Below are 19,859 nucleotides of genomic sequence, written 5' to 3'. Positions count from 1 at the left end.
AAGATCGTTCGTGTGCCGCTTTCGTCAGGTGAGATACTACAGGTTCGTGGTGAAAAACCTGCTAGTAGCCTCAAGCTTATGTCTTGTTTTCAAGCTCGGAAGTATCTACGAAAGAACTATGTGGCCTTCCTGGCACATGTTACGGCAGATAAAGACCAAGGTAAGTTTGTTCAAGATATCCCTGTTGTTCGGGATTATCCGGAGCTGTTTCCTGAAGAGTTACCTGGTCTACCCCCAGCACGCCAAGTCGAGTTCCGTATTGATCTTGTACCTGGTGCAAATCCTATTGCCAGAGCTCCATATCGTCTTGCACCATCTGTGATGCAAGAACTGTCTAAGCAGCTTCAAGAGCTTTCTAACAAAGGTTTTATCCGTCCTAGCTTTTCACCTTGGGGTGCTCCCGTCCTTTTTGTCAAAAAGAAGGATGGATCCTTCAGAATGTGTATCGATTATCGTGAGCTGAATAAGCTTACTATCAAAAATCGATATCCCCTACCTCGCATTGATGATCTCTTTGACCAGTTACAGGGTGCTACTTGCTTCTCGAAGATTAACCTTCGTTCTGGGTATCATCAACTTCGTGTGCATGAAGAGGATATTCCCAAGACAGCATTCCGCACTCGATATGGGCATTATGAGTTCACAGTCATGCCATTTGGTTTGACCAATGCTCCTGCTGTTTTCATGGACTTAATGAATAGGGTTTGTAAGCCTTATTTAGATAAGTTCATCATCGTTTTTATTGACGATATCTTGATTTATTCTAAGACGCGAGCTGATCACGAGCGCCATCTTCGTCTTACTCTGGAACTCCTAAAGAAAGAGCAACTTTTTGCCAAGTTCTCCAAGTGTGAATTTTGGCTTAAGGAAGTTCAATTTTTAGGACATATTGTCAACGAACAAGGTATACATGTAGATCCCTCCAAGATCAGTGCGATTAAGGATTGGGATACGCCTACTACTCCTACTGAGGTTCGTTCTTTTCTTGGTCTTGCGGGTTATTACCGCCGCTTCATCGAGAACTTCTCAAAGATTGCAGTTCCTCTAACTGCCCTAACTCAGAAGAATAAACCCTTTGAATGGGGTTCTAAGTAAGAAGAAGCGTTTCAGACCTTGAAGCAGAAGCTTTGTGATGCACCTATTCTAACTTTGCCTGAAGGCAATGATGATTTTGTTGTCTACTGTGATGCATCAAAGTTGGGTCTTGGCTGTGTTCTGATGCAAAGGAATAAAGTCATAGCCTACGCATCAAGACAATTGAAGGTACATGAGAGAAACTACACCACTCATGATCTTGAGTTGGGTGCAGTCGTCTTCGCTCTCAAAATCTGGAGACACTATTTGTATGGTACAAAATGCGTGGTTTTCACTGACCACAAAAGTCTTCAGCATATCTTCAATCAGAAAGAACTCAACATGAGGCAAAGACGTTGGGTAGAACTCCTAAACGACTATGATTGCGAAATTCGCTACCATCCTGGTAAAGCGAATGTTGTGGCTGACGCATTAAGTCGTAAGGAACGTACTATGCTTCATTGTGTTCGTGTTCAATCTGCTGTTCAAGCTCGATCTGATATCCAAGTACGCATTTCTCAGGCTCAACAGGCTTGTGTTTCACAAGACTTGATGGGTAAGGAATTACCCTATCACATTAAGCCTGATCTTGTGCTGAAGGAATATGGATCATATTATTTCATGGACCGTTTGTGGGTCCCAAGCCAAGATGATCTTCGCACTTTGCTTATGGATGAAGCCCATAAGTCTCGTTATTCTGTTCATCCCGGATCAGACAAAATGTATAAGGATCTTCGTACTCAGTATTGGTGGCCTGGTATGAAGAAAGACATTGCCTTGTACGTTTCCAAATGCCTTACTTGTCTCAAGGTTAAGGCTGAACACCAGCATCCTTATGGTCTTTTGGAGCAACCTGAGATCCCAGTTTGGAAATGGGAAAACATTGCTATGGATCTCATTACCAAACTCCCGCGCACTAAGAAAGGTCATGATGCCATCTGGGTAGTCGTTGATCGTCTTACAAAGTCATTGCATTTCCTGCCAATCCGTGAGAATCTATCTGCTGAAGATCTGGCTAAAATCTATGTGGATGAAATCGTATCTCGACAAGGTGTTCCCCTGAACATTATTTCTGATAGAGATGCTCGTTTCTCTTCTCGTTTTTGGAGAACCATGCAATCTGCTATGGGGACCCAACTCAATCTTAGCACAGCATATCATCCACAAACAGATGGCCAAACTGAAAGAACAATCCAGACACTAGAGGATATGCTTAGAGCTTGTGTGATCGATTTTGGTGGTAGTTGGGATTCACATCTTCCATTGATTGAATTCTCCTACAACAATAGTTATCACTCCAGCATCAACATGGCTCCTTTCGAGGCTCTCTATGGTCGAAAATGTCGTTCACCTGTCTGCTGGAATGAAATAGGTGAGGCTCAGCTTACTGGACCTGACCTCATTCTAAAGACAACTGACAAGGTTAAGAAGGTTCGTGATAACTTACAGGCAGCTCGAAGCCGTCAAAAGAGTTACGCGGACCAACGACGCAAGCCCTTAGAATACCAAGTCGGTGATCGTGTATTACTTAAGGTCTCACCTTGGAAAGGTGTGATCAGATTTGGAAAGAAAGGAAAACTTGCACCTAGATACGTTGGACCATTCAAGATCGTCGAAAGAATCGGTAAGGTAGCCTACAGACTTGCATTACCTCCCGAACTTGGAAATGTTCATCCAACCTTCCACGTATCCAATCTCAAAAAGTGTTTAGCTGATGAGAACCTCCACATACCACTTGATGAAATCCGTGTCGATAAAACACTTCATTTTGTTGAGAAACCTGTGGAAATTATGGATCGTGAAGTCAAATGGCTTAAACGCAAGCGCATTCCGTTGGTTAAAGTTCGCTGGGAATCTAAACGTGGACCTGAGTTTACTTGGGAACGTGAAGATCAAATGAAGGCGAAGTATCCACATCTTTTCCCACGAGTTTCCTCTAAACGAATTTCGGGACGAAATTCCCACAAGTAGGGGAGACTGTGACATTTGTGCTTGTAATCGTTGTAAACAGTTCAATTATCAATGAAATAAAGTTATTTGATCCCTATGTTTGTTTGTTCATGTTTGATGTTTTTCATGTTTTGACTTTTATTCATTTTCAAACTCTATATCGCTTTCTGGAGAATTATACGCAAACTGGTGCGTAAACGTAATCAGTTATACGCGACAAATACTCCGGAACATCAATTTATGCTTAACATACCTTAAATAACCTTTACATAACTTAGAAATAAGTTTTGAAGGCTTTGGTATGGCAAAATCCAGTTAATTCGCTTACAGGGACTAAAATTGACAAACTGCGAAAAGTATGCCGGTTTGAACTGTAACGAACATTCCGAAACATGATCATAAGTTAAACATACCTTAAATATCCTTTACATAGCTTAGAAATAGGCTTTGAGGGGTTCGGTGTGCTAAAATAAACTTTACGCTCATTCAGGGACTAAAAGCGTCAAAAAGTGCATAAGTTTGCATTTTCGCGCATAACTTACATTCTGAATACTTTCGGACATCCAAAAATTTATGTAAGCATTAAAATATTATGTTTTAGTGTTTGGCTTGTCAAAAATCCATTCGTCGCGCAATTTGGACCGTTTTTGCGTCCGTTACGACTTCCGTCGTAATTAACCGAACAACGCAATCGTACGGCCAAACGAACCGACATCCGACATATTTTTGAGCATAATTTATGTTCTCTATACTTTAACATCCTTGTAGAGCTCAAAAATGGGTTTGACGGGTGTTAGAAGTGCCAAAATACGACTATACGCGCACAGGGACCAAAACTGTCAAAATGAAAACATAGCTGGTCTGCAGGTCCCTTACGGACCGTATGGGGTTGCTTACGGTCCGTAAGCCCCTCCCAGATCAGTAGAAATGCTTTCCAGCCATTTCCAGCTGTTACACACCTTTACCCATGGTTTCTTGCATCTTGTGGGCTGGTTTTGGATGTCCCATGGTTTTCTAAAACAATGGGCACACATGGAGGGTGGAGATCGAAGCTCGGATTTCAAGAAACGATCCTAACGGTTCTACGAAATCTATAAATACCCCCCACCCCATTCACTCAAACCCACTTGATTTTTCTGAGATTTCTCTAAGTTGAAGTGTAACCACTTCATACCTGAGAATACTTGGAAAGATCAATCTTGCGGGGACCTTCTGTAAGTATTCTTTCGCGTTTTTCATTCGTTTTAGCGTTTAAGTCAAACTGTGTTTGACTTTCTGCATTGACCAGTTCATGGTCAACACGAAGTTCGTTTGAACTTCATAACGTGAGCGTAATCACGATGGTTATAGTCCCTAGTGACTATACCTACTGATTACCACGTTATCTAGGCTCAGTGACGAGTCGTAGTTTCGGCCAAAATGCGTTTTCTCGCGTATTTTGTAACCAAACTACTCTAGGGTATTAAAACCGTTTGTTTTAATACCAAACCTGTTTTCTAACATTACTAAACATGTTCTAGCATGTTTAGCTCGTCGCTTTTAGTTTTGTGCTTGTCTAAGGGTCGTAAAGGTAAGCGATCTAATCAATCGCTTATACTTTCGAACCCGACCCATTTGGTCAATCATTAGGATCCGACCAAACATATTAGGTGACCATAGTTGGATAGGGAATAACCTTCCGAGGTTATACCTTATGGTCACATCGTTTAACTAGTTGTATGATAGGTAATGTATGTGCCTTAGGTAAATTACCAAAATACCCTTTTTACGCCAAAATTCATTTTAAGCCTATGTAACACTATCTTTGGTATCTAAACTGATTTAGCAACTATATTAAACATGTTAAGGCATATCTTACTTGTCATAGGGCTAGTTAGGCATTCCGAACGCGTTTTATGCGAACGACGCGTTAAAGTGGCATAAGCTACCTAGACGGGTCGTAACGGGTCAAAAGCACTTAGGATAAGTTTCGTTTTAGTACGTAGGCTTTGTTAGACCATATTACATAAGTTCCCATACTTATTTGGTTTACAAAACCTCGTACTACCCGATCCTCCAATAGGTCCGTTTATTAATGTAGATACCTATATAGGTGCCGTTTGATTCCGTGATCTTCTAGCATTGCTTGGTGGTTATCCTACGACTTCTAAGCAATCTCAAGTGAGTACATAGAACCCCATCTTTTAAATGCTTTCAAGGTGTCTATGTGAGTACATAGTCCCCTCTTTTACTGTTTTTCAAACATTTTGGGGTGAAACACATGTGCCTACTTGTTACTTTCATGCTTTCCATGTTTTCATATCATATACTTGCTATGTTCATTAGTACACTCTTAGTACATGATTTCATTATGTTTTTGCTATGTATGTCCATTGTGTGCATACTTAGTACATCGTTTTACATGACATTTTCATGCTATGTATGTTCATCATACTTAGTACATCGTTTTACATGTCATTTTCATGCTATGTATGTTCATCATACTTAGTACACTTGTTTTACATGACATTTTCATGCTATGTATGTTCATCATACTTAGTACATTTGTTTTACATGATATTTCACGCTATGTGTGTACATTTGATTACATACTTAGTGCATTGTTTTCACATGTTTATATTTTGGGTATGACATTTGGTTTGTTTAAGTGGGACAATATACATTCATTAACTTTGATCACGCCGCTCGTTAGTAGGTAGTGGTGTAACACCCCCAAAATACCACCTGCGGAAACTCCGCGAGGCGTGTTACGCATCAGAGTCTGAGCCACCAATCACATTGAACCAATGATAATTATTTAAATAAACATGTCATTAATTACCAATAGAAAATGTCAAACATAATATTAATTCCCAAAGAGTCGTATATCGGAAGCATGCGATAAATCGTTTAGCAATTGTTTCATAATAATACTCAAAATCAATGTATCAAATATAAGTAATCCAATAGCTTCGATCCATGACCACTCCAGCACTCCCAGATAGCAAGTCCATGTCTCGTATTCTAACGACCTGCAAGCATGCAGACAAGTGTGTCAGACGACGCTGGTGAGTTCAAAGTTTAGTTAACGTGTTTTGTTACCAGATATACGTTAGTTCAATTCAGCGTTGTGATTAGATGCTGTTTATAACTTGTTGAGATACCCTAGGGAGTGTGCCCATATGTATCCGGGAAGTGTGTCCCTCAATAACCTGGAATGTGTCTAGCCCCCAATGCCCCTAACCAAGCATTGGTAATGATCGATCCCATGTACAATAACCAAGACCCAATTACATTGTTTACCCAAGATTCCCTTTTCCAAACGTTTAGTAGTTGTCCCAAACCACCGGGACGCATGCTTGAGAAATGCAGTGAACTCACCTTGGTTTGCTCGGTAAGATTAACTACTCGCTCACACTTAATCAGTCAAGTCCTAAAGTAGGCACGTATACATAATCAGTTTATAGTCACGGAGTTGGCACGTAGGTATAATCATAGTGAACATCACATCAATAAGCACCAAGTATCACATTGCATGTATTCAAGATCATACAAGTATTGGTTTATACTTAACGACAGATAATTATCCCAGTTAACTTCTAACAGTGTTAAATCAGGTTATTGTGTAAGGTATTCAAGTCGGCGAAACACATCCTTGGCGAATCATATTTACCGAAACACACTTTGGCGAATCACATTCTGTTTCGCCGATTGCCCTTGGCGAAACACAAATTCTGTTTCGTCAAGATCCCCTTTTGACGAAACACACCTTTGTTTCGTCAAGAATTCTATTCCGTCAAGCTTTCTATTTCGTTAAGTTCAGATTCGTGATGATACCAGTTACGTCGCAACATGTCAGTTACAGAACTATCACAAAACCCTAATTGTCGTCAATCATCAAACCGCAATCGTACAGAAGTCATTCATCATACAATCATCATCTAATCGATTCATGATTCGCAGGTTAGTTAAACGTAGATAGGTTCATAACCACAACACCTATTTGATCCGTATTAAATCAAACAATATTAACACTCATTAACCCGACATAAACATCATTAAATCCAGTTCTACCCATTACGTATTCTCATCAACATGACTTGTTTGTTAGAATCTAAAATCGACATCATCAACACAATGCATACAAAACAATCACGTAAGTAATCACACTAACCGGGATATTTGTAAGGGTGGTTTGATCGCTAGAGGAAGCCTGAGAGAACACAAGGTTGCCGTCACACCAAGGGAGGGCTCTAGGGTTTCGGTTCTTGGTGAAAGTGTGATAAAGTAAATGTCCCATATAACTTATACGCGTATATGTGTTCTGGGCCCTTAATGGGCTTGACGAATCAGATGGGCCGGCGAAGCAGACTGTTTCGTCAAGATAATGTTGGCGGAACACACTTCCTGTTTCGTCGAGGTTGAATTGATGGATCAAGCTTCTAATTCGTCGAGTTGATTCGTGAAAGCTTTACAAGGTTTTACAAGACTTAGCTAGTTCGAGTGTGTACTCACAGGTTCGCATTATATCGTTAACACATAACATGTAATATTCACAATAGTCTCATTATCACATAACGTGCACATTACAAGTCAACAAGTCAAACAACTAATCAGTCAAAGTCAACGAAGGTCGAAAGCTCGAGTTGTCACATCAGTTTGGTATCAGAGCCACTGGTTATAGTGAACTAGGTTTTAAAACGTTTTATAAAACCAGACTATAACCGAATACCTTCGAAGAATCGATCATGACACTCAGCTCCAGATCGCAAGGTTCGTCTCCTGTTTAGTTTATGCATTACTTCTTTAGTAGTCACACACTCATAACTTGCATGACACGATACACTCGATACTACGGTGACTTGATAGTGAGACACTACTCTTCGACTTAGGTGAATAGTAAACCTGTGATACCATTCGTTGTGTTGTGTGAACGGGGGAAACTTCGAGCGCAAGTTAAGAGGCACTGAGATAGGCATGCAAATTGCCTTATTATTATGGGTGCACACTTAATAATAACGTGGGGTGCATGCAAGTCCCAGTGAGGCTTATCGAGCGTGAGAAGGGTTCTGCCTTATTATGTGTGAACTTGGTAGTACGTAGATATCAACCTGATACTTGATATCCATCTCGTTTCGATTTCCTGAATCGGTTTATCTCTATATATAGAATCATGAGTGGACGAGGACACGGACGTGGCAACATCAACATGACTCAGGCTGAGTTGACTGACCTAATCAATACCCGTGTGGCTGAGGCTTTAGCAGCCTATCAAGCTGGTATGGAATGTACCAAGTACTCTTTACTCTTATATCGCGTACACGTCTTTTCACTCCTATAATGTGTTTCCTTTCGTCATTTACTCTTATATCGCGTACCAAGTACTTGTTATTCCCAACTTAAACTAAGACAAGTAAATAAATAAAAAAAAATTAAAAAAAAAAGTTTTTGTAAAAATTTGGGGTGTTTAGCGGTTCCAATAGAGTTTTGTGTAAGGCTTGTGTTTAGGATTTTGCAAAATTTCAAGGTTTTAGCATCCCCCCCCACACTTAAATTACACATTGTCCTCAATGTGTCCAAAAATAATATTTTTGGTTGATTAGAATGTATAAAAGTGTGTTAAAAAGCAAAGATTTATGTTACTGGCATCCTGGACACGGCCCCGTGTTCACCGGGCACGGCCCCGTGGTCAAGTGCCAGTAACAAAAATTACAGAATTGAAACAGAAGCCTGGACACGGGGGCGTGTCCGCTGAACACGGCCCGTGTCCAGTTACCTGAACTGGGTGATTTTTCTGCAGGGGCTCAGCACGGGGCCGTGTTGGTTGGGCACGGCCCGTGTTGAGCCTTCTGTGATGGAGATTTTTGTCGGGTTGCTCTGTTCTTCGTGCATGGTTCCATTTTTCTCGTTCCCTTTTTCATCCATTACCACCATGAGTGTGTTTTATTCTGCAAAAATTAAAAGATTAAACTAAACTAAACTAAGGATAGATCCGCGGAATGCCTCCGTGGTGCGCCACGTTTATAAGGGTCCTTGGCTAGACCCGATTCCTGGTTATATATCTTCTGAGTGGAGTGCCTTGCTTCCCAAGTTACACCGTCGGAGAGCGGCATCCAAGCTTGAATCAATAACCTTCATGTAATTGACTGGGTCGTCGTCCTCTATTTTCTTCCCAACTCCGAACTTCACCTCATCGTCCCCATACCTCAAAGTCAGTGTCCCTTCATTCATGTCTACCACTGCTTGTGCTGTGGCAAGGAAGGGTCTCCCTAGGATAAGGGGGACCTCGGTGTCTTCCTCCATGTCGAGTATGACAAAGTCAACGGGATAAACGAATTTGCTTACCCTTACCAAGACATTCTCGATGACACCTTGTGGGAACTTGACGGATCGATCAGCGAGTTGTATGCTTATTTTTGTAGGGCTCGTGGTTCCCAAGCCAAGCCTTTTGAACATCGATGAGGGCATGAGGTTAATGCTAGCCCCTAAGTCGGCCAAGGCATTGCGAACGGGTGATTCCCCTATTGAACATGGAATCGTGAAACTTCCGGGATCGATTTTCTTTTGGGGTAGTTTATTGAGTACGAGGGCAGAGCATTCTTCGCCTAAATTAACTAATTGCAAATTTTCAATTTTCTTTTTATGTGTAAGGAAGTCCCTCATAAATTTAGAGTATTTGGGCATTTGTGTTAGGACTTCGATAAAAGGAATATTGACATGCAATTGTTTTAACAGACTTTCGAATTTTGCGAATTGCTCATTGGTCTTTTGACGAATTAACCTACCGGGGTACGGAACTCGAGGAGCCTTGGTAGGTTCTGGTGATGGGGGAGAGTTCTTTTCCTGCAGATGTGTTGGCATTGTTTCTTCCGTTGGTGGAGGTACTTCTGCAGGCCCTACGGTGCGGTTTCGTAGTGTGATGAGGTGAACTTGCGCCTTTGGGTTTGTTTCGGTATTGCTAGGTAATGCGCCTTGCGGTCTCTCGGAAAAATTTTGTGCTAGTTGATTTATTTGTTTTTCTATGTTTTGAATGCTAGCTTGTTGATTCCTAAAATTAGATTCTAATTGTAGAAATCTTTCCGAGTTTTTCTTATCAGTGTCGGAGACAAGGCGAGAGATATAGTATCTTCGAGCCTTTCTCGTCCACCTTGTTGTTGAGTGAAATTTTGTGACTCATTTCTTGATTGCTGAAAGTTTGTTCGTTGGGTTTGTTGGTTACTACTATTGCCGGTTTCCCTCCAACCAAGGTTTGGGTGGTTTCGCCATCCTTGGTTGTAAGTTCCCGTTGGAGGACCCGACGGCCTAGGTCTATTATCAATGTAGTTTACCATTTCTTGTTGATCGTCCGTTTCTTACATGCAACTCCAATTTTCATGTGACCCACCACACCCTTCACAAGCCATAACCGAGACTGTTTTTGTCATTTCTAATTTTTTTATTTTTGAAGAAAGGGCCTCGATTTGGGCTTGTAAAGAGGTGCTTTCGTCGACCTTATGGGCGCCCGGGGCGATAGACTTATTTCCCCGGGGAGTGTGCCATTGAAAATTGGTTTGAGCAATTTCCTCAATTTGATTATATATTTCGTGTGGGCGTCGATTACCTAAAAGTCCCCCGGAGCTAGAATCAAGTGTCTGCCTAGTGTGTGGCAACAATCCATTGTAGAAAGTGGATACTTGTTGCCATATTGCGAGGCCATGATGGGGACACTTGCGTAATAGCTCCTTGAACCTTTCCCATGTTTCATATAAGGATTCCCCGTCCTCTTGTGAGTATGTGTTAATTTCAGCCATTAATTTAGCAGTTTTAGAAGGAGGGAAATACTTATATAGAAACTTTTGGGCTAGTTCATCCCAGGTGTTTACCGATCCAGCTGGGAGGGTGTTGAGCCAAGCTTTCGCTCGGTCTTTTAGTGAGAACGGAAACATACGGAGGCGTATGGCGTCGTTTGATGCTCCATTGATCCGAAAGGTATCACATATTTCTAAGAAATTAGTTATATGTAGATGAGGATCCTCGTCCGCAAGCCCGTGGAAGGTTGCGGAGTTTTGGAGCATTTGTATCAAATGCGGTCGAAGTTCGAAGTTATTGGCTTCGACATTCGGAGCATTGATAGCGGCGCCTAGATTACCTACGGTGGGCCGTAGATAATCCATAAGGGTACGTTGGTCCGCCATTGGGGGTGGATCACCCAAAACCTTCTCTTGGTTTTTGGCTTTTAACCTTTTTCTGAGAAAGCGTTCCTGTTCTTCTAGCGGTTCTTTTATGTCTTTATTGGAACTGGAGCTCATACACTGCGTGAGGATGGCGTCGGGTTCCAAGTCCTGCAATAAAAACAAAAAAGAATGTCGGTCAGAAGGTTCACCACGGCCCCGTGTTGAGCGAACACGGCCCCGTGGTCAGCCTTCTGTAACTTGAAAAACAAAAACTGCCAGTAACTTTGCTGAGCACGGCCCGTGTCCGACCAGGCACGGCCCCGTGCTGAGCTCTGCAGAAGCTGAAAATCTAAGAAAAAATCCTAAAAAAAAAATTAAAGAAAAATAAAAATATGATTAGGCCGTTGATTCCTAACTTTCTTAAAATCCTTGTGTCCCCGGCAGCGGCGCCAAAAACTTGATGTGCGTGAAGTGTGTTATATTTTTATATATATATTTAAGCCCTTTTTACACTTTTAGCCAAGTTTTAAATTTATAAAACACGATATTCACTAACACTAAACACACATATGGTCAAGTGCACCCATCGTGGACGTAGTATAGTGTTGGTAAGATACCGAGGTCGTCCAAGGACACAAGAGCTTTTAATACCGGTTTATCCTCAACGTCTAATCAAATCAAAAGTTAGAAAAATGTTTTAAACTAAGAAAAATAGAAACTAACTAAATGCTGAAAATAAAAATAAAAATAAAAACAGATAGACAAGATGAATCACTTGGATCCGACACGTGTATTAGTATAACCTTTGATTATTTTCGCACTTTTACACTTGTTTAAGAGATTATCTTAGTTATTGTAGTAGGCCCCTCTTTTGAAGGCGACGTTACCCTCAACCCAGTAGTTTGAGTCAGCAAGGATACAATCCTAAAGGGTCGGATTATTGAAAGATAATTAATTAAGTTATTAATGCAAATTGTGGTAGGCCCCGCTTCTGGCGGTGACGTTACCCTCGGCTAAGTAGTCTGAGTCAGCAGGGATACAGTCCTAAATAACCGGGTTATAGTATTAATAGTAGTTAACTTATGAGGGGGTCAAAGAGTTTGGATCCCCGCCATCCAATACCTATGGGCATTGAAGGAGATCCTACTAAATTTGACCCAGGTCCCAAGCAGGACCTCTAAACGCTGAACAAGGGCAAGACCCTTACCAAACCGTTCCCTTAACCCCCGACCAGGTAGCCAACATACCTCCATATAGACTGTGGAGATATGAATGGTGAAAATCTTTTATTTTTTATAGACAGTAAAATAACGCCAAGACACCACGGACAAACGATAAGGAAAGATCACCTTCAACATAAGTAACTAGTTATTAAAGTCATTAATACAAAACCAAATAAAAAGTGCAAAAGATTAAAAATAAAAAGTATTATACTAAACACTTGTCTTCACCAAGTGATGTAAGAGACTTAGGCAAACATGGCCTTGATTGTCAAGAACTCTTACGATCAATCTTGGATCCCGAGACGACTCACACACTCTACGATGGACAATGGATGATGGTGGTGGATGATGGTGTTATGGTGGTGATGGGTGGTGGATGAGGTGTGAGAGAGGTGGTGTGCCAAGGGATGAGAGAGAATGAAGCCAAGCTCCTCTATTTATAGGCTGAACAGAAGGCTGGACACGGCCCCGTGTCCGCTGGACACGGCCCCGTGCCCGCCTGACACTCTCTCTCCTCATTAATTGTAATTGCGAATTACAATTAATGCGCCTGCTGTACTTTCACCACGCCCCCGTGCTCGCTGGACACGGCCCCGTGGTGGGCAATGGAAGCTTCTACTGGTTTGTCTTTTCTGCTGCTTCCTGGGCACGCCCCCGTGTTCGCTGGACACGGGGCGTGTTCAGACTCTGTTTCTTCTCCTTTGCCTTGGGAGGTGCCGTTGAGGGTCCGGGCAATCCACTTTTGTTCCTTTTTCTTGTATTTATGGTAGAATTAGCTGTCTTTTTGCTTCTTTTGTGATTTTGAGCTCATTTCATCCTGAAAATACAAAAGGAAGACAAAAACACTCTTTTTCCAACATTAGTACTAAAAAAGGGTTAGTTTTATGCCTTAATTGATGTGATTTATATGTTGCATTTTACACACATCACAAGGGTATCGGTTTTTCACCGTCAGCTTATTCAACTCTCGATAATCAATGCACATGCGCATCGAACCATCTTTCTTTTTGACAAAAAGAACAGGCGCTCCCCATGGCGATACACTCGGGCGTATAAATCCCTTATCGAGCAATTCTTGTATTTGTACCATTAACTCCCGCATTTCAGTTGGGGCCAACCTATAAGGAGCCTTGGCTACGGGTTTGGCATCGGGATACAATTCAATCTTAAAATCCACTTTGCGTTCTGGTGGAAGCCCCGGCAAATCTTCCGAAAAGACATCAAGAAACTCGTTCACTACTTCAATCTCTTCTATCTTAGGGGTATTCTGCTTAGTATCCACCACGTAGGCTAGGAATGCCTTGCTTCCATTTCGTACATACTTGTATGCTTGAACTATAGAACAAAGCTTTGAATCTATATTCCTTTCCCCTTGTATGCTTACTCGTTTTCCTCTCGGAGTGAGCACATGGATCACCTTCTTCTCACATTGAATTTCGGCATGATGTTTAGCTAGCCAATCCATGCCAACTATAACCTTAAATTCCCCCAATACCATGGGAATAAGGTCGATAGCAAATGTCTCGTCTTCAATGATAATTTCGCAATTTCTACAAACTTCGTGCAACAAATAACTCTTACTATCGGCTATCTCTACTTCTAATGGCACATGCATTCTTTCGATTCTAAAAGAGGGGTGTGACACTAATTCGCTTGATACAAACGATCTACTGGCTCCAGTATCAAATAACACATACGTAGGCATCAAGTTCAATGAGAATATACCTGATACAACATTCGGGAGGTCCTTTGCCTCTTCAGTCGTGATCTGAAACATCCTCCCCTTAGCCCTTGGGGCTTCCTCCTTTCTTGCTTCCTTATCAGTTTTCTGTTGAAGCAAGTTTGAATTTTAGGTTTATATCCCGTCACAATCTACTAAATGTGCAAAAACCTACTGGCATATCCGTAGTGAGATTGTTTATCACATTTTAACTCTCCAATTCTTTAGCATGTTGTGACAGTCCACTGATGTACTATCATTTCCTCTTTTTACAACAAAACTCATTTTTGATTTTATCATGTTTTTGTATTTTTCAAATTTTCTAATGTTTTTGGATTTTCTGAAATTTTCTACTCCCCCTAAAATGCAAACACATTAAAGAAAATTGAAAACAAACTATACAGAAACATGACAACCGATATCAAATCACCTCAAATCGCCATCCACTTGGCATAAACAATCAGAACTCCCCCGTTCAACAAACTATTTTCTCATTATGATTTCAAAACACTTAAGTTTGTTTTAATCAAAATGATTTTTCCGGAAAATAAGTTCAGTTGATTTTATCACTTGTAGGGATTGGTTCATCATCTTGTTCATTTAATCACATATATGAAGATTACATCAAGTTCAAACTAATGACCTTGGCGAATCACTTGTAAGATCCAACTTCTTACCACTTGTAAGTATATTCAAAACATTTACCCCCATGTAGGAATAAACATCTACACAAACTATTTTACCAATCAAGATGCCAATTCCTGCTTCACACTTACCAATCTGGAAGCTCCGGCAATTCACAACCTGTAAAATTTAACACTTTTAAGATTGTTTTACTCAAACAAATTTTCAGAAAGATGCCGATTCCTGATCCATGATTAAAAACTTGGGATCTCTGGCAATTCAGGTTTTTCAAGCAAAGAAAATGTCCACCCAAGCCTGACCAGCCTTGGGTGAAATCAATTCATCAGTAGTTGGGGTGTAAGTTGCCTTCTTTGTAGCATAAAATTCTTTTACCCCTTTAACCTTCCTATCGATCATCTTTCCAAAAATTTTCTTAACATTTCCATTAAATGTCTTCTCGACATCAAATTCATCTTTTTCAGAAAAAATTTGATTCAAGATCTCAACTTTCCCAATTTTTCGTTTAAAATTTTCAGTCCTCAATGGTGGAAAGTTCTCATCATCCATTAAAGAAACTAAATTTTCACTCTTTTTAACAACATTTGGCTCCTCTGATTTTGTGGAATCAGATTCATCGCCAGTTTTCACGTCAGATTTCTTAACAACCCACTTTTAGTTGTCAAGTTTCACACTTCTTCTGTAAAATCTCTTCGAAGATTCACCAACTTCATATGTTGAGTTTTTAATCACTTTAAATTTTTCTGTTGGTGGTTCGGTTTTATCAACAACAACTTCTTTCAGTTTTCCAGAAACTCCCTGTTTTGTATTAGTTGCTTTAGGACAATTCCATGCAATGTGACCGACTTCATTGCATCTAAAACAAGATCTGGTTTCTTTTCTCTGAACTTCATTCTTCTTTTTCTCAGCAAGAAATTCTTGATTTGATTGTCTCCGGAATGAGCTCTTCTTTTCCTCTTCAGCGGACGGTCCTAAAACAAATTTTGTATTTTTAGAAATTGTGTAATTTTTAGAGTTTTCTGGTGGAACAAAACCCAATCCTTTCTTTTTGTAGCTACGATTATGGTTTGGTTTCTTTTGAAAACCAGAACCAGAATTGTAACCCTTTTTCTTGTTTAACCATTGTTGAACTCTTGAAGTGTATTTTTTAGGTTTTCCAGTAAGATTTAAATTTTTTATTTCAGAAATGCTAATTTCTGTCATTTTGAAAAACTTTTTGATCATTTCAAATCTAACACTTCTTATTAGAAACTCTTTATCGGAATATAATTTGTCAGAACCATTCAAAGTATATGCTACTTCGAATGTTTCATCATTCAAATTTACTTTTGATAGCAAAAGCTCTTTACTATAAACACGTTTAACCATCGGTTTTGAACTGTTGACTGACGAATTTGACCCTCCAGACTCAGACTTTGACTCAGACTCATCATCAGTATCCAACACCTGATCGACCACCTTTTTGATTAACTCAGACTCATGATCAGTGTCAGACGAGGTGAACGTGACGTCAATGTTTTCTTGTTTCGGTTTTTAACTTTATATTGACTGCTTTTTCGACTTACTCCTCTTTTGGTTTCCTGGGAGAATAACCTTCCCAGATCGGGGGCGGACACTTGTTATAGCTAACAGTCGGTTTCTTACTAGTATCCTTCTTCTTAGGTTTGTCGTCTTTGAATGCTTTAAAACCTGCAACAGTCGGATAAATTCGATCAATAAGATAATCAAAACTAGAATAACTTTGTAATAAACGTCTGATTCTCTCATTCTCAATTTTCTCATTTTCCAACTCTTACTTCAGCTCAGCATTTTCTTTGATGTAATGATTGATTGCTTTTTGCTTTGTCATCATTGTAGCATTCATCATTGTCAAAGCATTTTCTCTTTCAGAGTTTGTCTTTTGAAGACCAGTTACTGTTCTGTTCAAAATGTCATAAGATTCCTTCACATAGTTTAGATTGAATAACAACTGCTCTTTCATCTTTTCTAGCTCTGCCAGCTTTTCTTCTTTAGCTACACATTCTTTGCAAGATTCAAGACATTTTGAACATGGCTTGATAACTTCAACAATCTTTTCGACTTCGATCATCTTCTCAACTTCAACCATTTTTACATCTTCAATTACTTGCTCAGTTTCAGCAATCTTCTCAGCAACACCTTTAATTTCTTCAACTTCAACAGTCTCATCTTCTTGATTAACACTTTCAGATTTCATTTTATTTTGCTCTTTTGCAGCTCATTTCTCCTTCAGTTTTTCCAAGTGATCTGCAAAATAGAAATGAAAACTTTCAGGAGAGAGATGAGATTTTGCAATATTAATATGTTTTTCTTCTTCATCATCACTGCTGTCATCAGTCGGAGATTGATCAAACTCAACAGATTTGTCAGAACTATCATCTGAAGAACCAGAATCATATGGTGTTTGATCAAAGACAACTTCTCTTTCTGAACTTTCATCACTTTGTACACTTTCATTTGAACTCTGTGAACATTCTTCTAATGAAACAGATTTATCATCTTCATTCTGTGCAATTTCTTCTGATGAAACAGACTTTTCATCGTCATTCTGAATCTCTTCTTCAGATGAAACAGATTTCTCGTCTTCATTCTTCATGCTAACACCAATAGATTTCATCCACATAGTGAACATATCTGGTTCTTTTACAATCTTTGCAATAAAAGCTTTGAACTCTCCATTCTCATCCACAAACTGATCCCAACTAAAGCCTTCAGGTAGCCTTTCATCATCCTGATTAATTAAACATGCTTTGGTGTCGGATGGAATGTACTTGTTCCAGTTAAAACTTTCTTGATTTCCCAAACATGCTCTTTTTGAATCCTCTATCACGTTTCTACCATGAGCCACCTGCGGTTCTTGTTGTTGTTATTGACCAACTTGTTGAGATATGGCTTTTCGGTAGTAGTCGTCTTTTCCGAATGGATTCTTTGGATCATTTGCCTCTCTATTCTTGCATTCCTGTTTGAAATGGCCTTTCTCCCCGCATTTAAAACAAGTGACTTTAGATTTATCGAAACCTAAAGTAGAAACATGTGCATCAAGAAAGTCATTTCTCCCGGTAATCAATTTAAACTTCTCAGCTCTTCTAAGAACACTAGCTAAACACCATTTGATGTACATTAGCTCCATCTCTTCGGCATCTATCTGATCGTAATCCTCCTTTGTTAGCATAGGATTCCCGAACCGCCCTGCAACCAATCCTTCATAAGATAGCAATATGGAACCAAGTAAAGCCATGTGATCTTTCGCAACTTCTTCAGAAAAACTTTGAACATCAGGAAGATTTAAAGCAATGTTGCATTGTATCACACAACCATTTCCAGTTTTTGTGCTTTGAGAATGAAAACTTGATGTTGTCTCTTTTGGATTAACACTTGGGTATGAAGAGAAACCACTGCTTTTGTTTGAATTTTGATCAACTTTTTCAGATGAGTCACCAGCACTAAAAGCAGTTTGTATCTTTGGGCTTCTTTCAGCTTCTGGAACACTGCCTTTATAGTACATTTTCACGTCTTGTTGACCACTCGGATTGTTCATCCTCGCAATCTTCTGCTGTTCCAAATCTTGACTTTCTATTTTCTCAATGAACTGAGAGATTGTCAACCCATCATAAACCGCAGTGTTTTTCAGAATCATCAAGTATGTACCCCACTCTTTTTGCGATAACGCATCAGCTAACTTGTCTACCCACTCTTCACGATCTTTTGTTATACTAAGCATCGACATTGATCGCACTAAATGGCAGTATCTTTCAATTAACTTCTTTGTGTCCTCCCCGGGCAAACTACTAAAAAGATCAAACTCTTTCTTGAGTAATGCCTTTTTGCTCTTGATCATGTTCTCACTACCCTCAAACTTGACTTTAAGAGCATTCCAGATTGACTTTGAAGTCTTGTCGTGTTGAAGTAGCACAAAGATGTCTTCTTTGATGGCTTGTTGAAGCAAACTAATCATCATCTTTTCAGCACGGTACATTTCCCGTTCTTTGTCATTGAACCCCGAGATTTGTTTTCCAGTTTGTAATTCAGTTCGAGGTAGCACATATTTTTTCAGTATACATTCCCATGATCTCAAATGGTTAGCTTGAACCCAGTTTTCGAAACAATCTTTCCATCTGTAATATTCTTCAATGCTCATTAGTTTCGGGGGTTTTTGAGTTGTTCCGGTTTCGTTTTCCAGATTCATGTTTTGAGCAATTGAGGCTGGAGTAACCGAAGATGTGGCGAACGTGTTGTAAAAGTCGTCACCCATGATGAAAATCAGTTTCAAGCGAAATATGTAGTTTCAAACGAGATAACACTTCGAGCGGAATTAGATTTTCAATCAAGGTTCCTGTTTAAGCGGAATACCTGCAAACAGAAACAACTTTCAAGCGAAATCAGTAAGTTCAAGCGAAATCTCAGATTTCGCTTGAATTTCAAGCGGAATAAGAATGAAACTTGGAACGGAATCAGGTTTCAAGCGAGATCACAGATTTCACTTGAAATACTTTTAAGCGGAATAGGACAGCTAAAGCGGAATCACGTGCTTTTGAAGCGAAATAGACAACTTGGAGCGGAATCAGTCACAAAACTCGAGCGGAATCACAAAAGATCCGTTCAAGCGGAATCACTTCGAAGCCAGTGTTAATTTTTAGTTCGAATTTTACCATGTAACTTTCAAGGGTTTGTTAATATGTAATTTTAAACAGTCTGTGAAAATATGAACAGATTTTAACCGTGAATTCTTGAATTTTTGAAAGAAAGTGTAGAAAAACAGAAATTTTCCAGCTGAATCGTATAGAACTCCTCCTCCTGAGCTCTGATACCACTTGTAGGATCATGTATAGACCCGAACGAGTCGTTCAGAGGAGTTTCAAACAGTTTCAGGTGCGGAAAACAAGAAACTGAATACAAAACAGCTAGAATATCACTTAAATCACTTCTCTAATTGATTTCACACTGATTACAGCTCAAATCTCACACCGGCAGCACCTCGGTATGGAAATTACAAATGACACCCCCCCCTGATTTCGCTCGAACACACACATATATATAGGTCTTCTGATTCCGTTTGAACATGCTCAAGCGGAATCTACATTCAAGCGAAATCCCCACTTT

General features: G+C 39.9%; 1 protein-coding gene and 1 non-coding gene across 2 annotated transcripts; one reads left to right on the top strand and one right to left on the bottom strand.

Annotated features, from left to right (window-relative positions):
- Positions 1 to 8,368: 8,368 nt before the first annotated feature.
- Positions 8,369 to 17,382, bottom strand: LOC110901496. The gene is made up of 3 exons (XM_022148320.1): positions 17,209 to 17,382; positions 13,467 to 14,207; positions 8,369 to 8,407 (listed from the first exon to the last, which is right to left on the bottom strand). The coding sequence occupies exons 1-3, from the start codon at positions 17,380 to 17,382 to the stop codon at positions 8,369 to 8,371; spliced, it is 954 nt and encodes a 317-aa protein (XP_022004012.1).
- Positions 10,693 to 10,799, top strand: LOC118486066. The gene has a single exon (XR_004877922.1). It is a non-coding gene; the product is annotated as a small nucleolar RNA R71 (small nucleolar RNA).
- Positions 17,383 to 19,859: the final 2,477 nt, after the last annotated feature.

Source organism: Helianthus annuus, chromosome 13, assembly GCF_002127325.2.
Source record: "Helianthus annuus cultivar XRQ/B chromosome 13, HanXRQr2.0-SUNRISE, whole genome shotgun sequence".
Taxonomy (NCBI): Eukaryota; Viridiplantae; Streptophyta; class Magnoliopsida; order Asterales; family Asteraceae; genus Helianthus; species Helianthus annuus.
The sequence above is the reverse complement of the archived record's forward strand: the minus strand, read 5'-3'. Positions and strand labels throughout refer to the sequence as shown.

Excerpts from the sequence above, each read along its gene's own strand:
- LOC110901496 (XM_022148320.1), bottom strand. The coding sequence starts at position 17,382 with ATGTGGATGAAATCTATTGGTGTTAGCATGAAGAATGAAGACGAGAAA. Across the intron at positions 14,208-17,208 it reads CACAGAGTTCAAATGAAAGT|AAAACTGATAAGGAAGCAAG; the intron begins GTACAAAGTGAT and ends TTGCTTCAACAG. Across the intron at positions 8,408-13,466 it reads CTGAAATGCGGGAGTTAATG|TTTAAGTTGGGAATAACAAG; the intron begins GTACAAATACAA and ends TACTTGTCTTAG.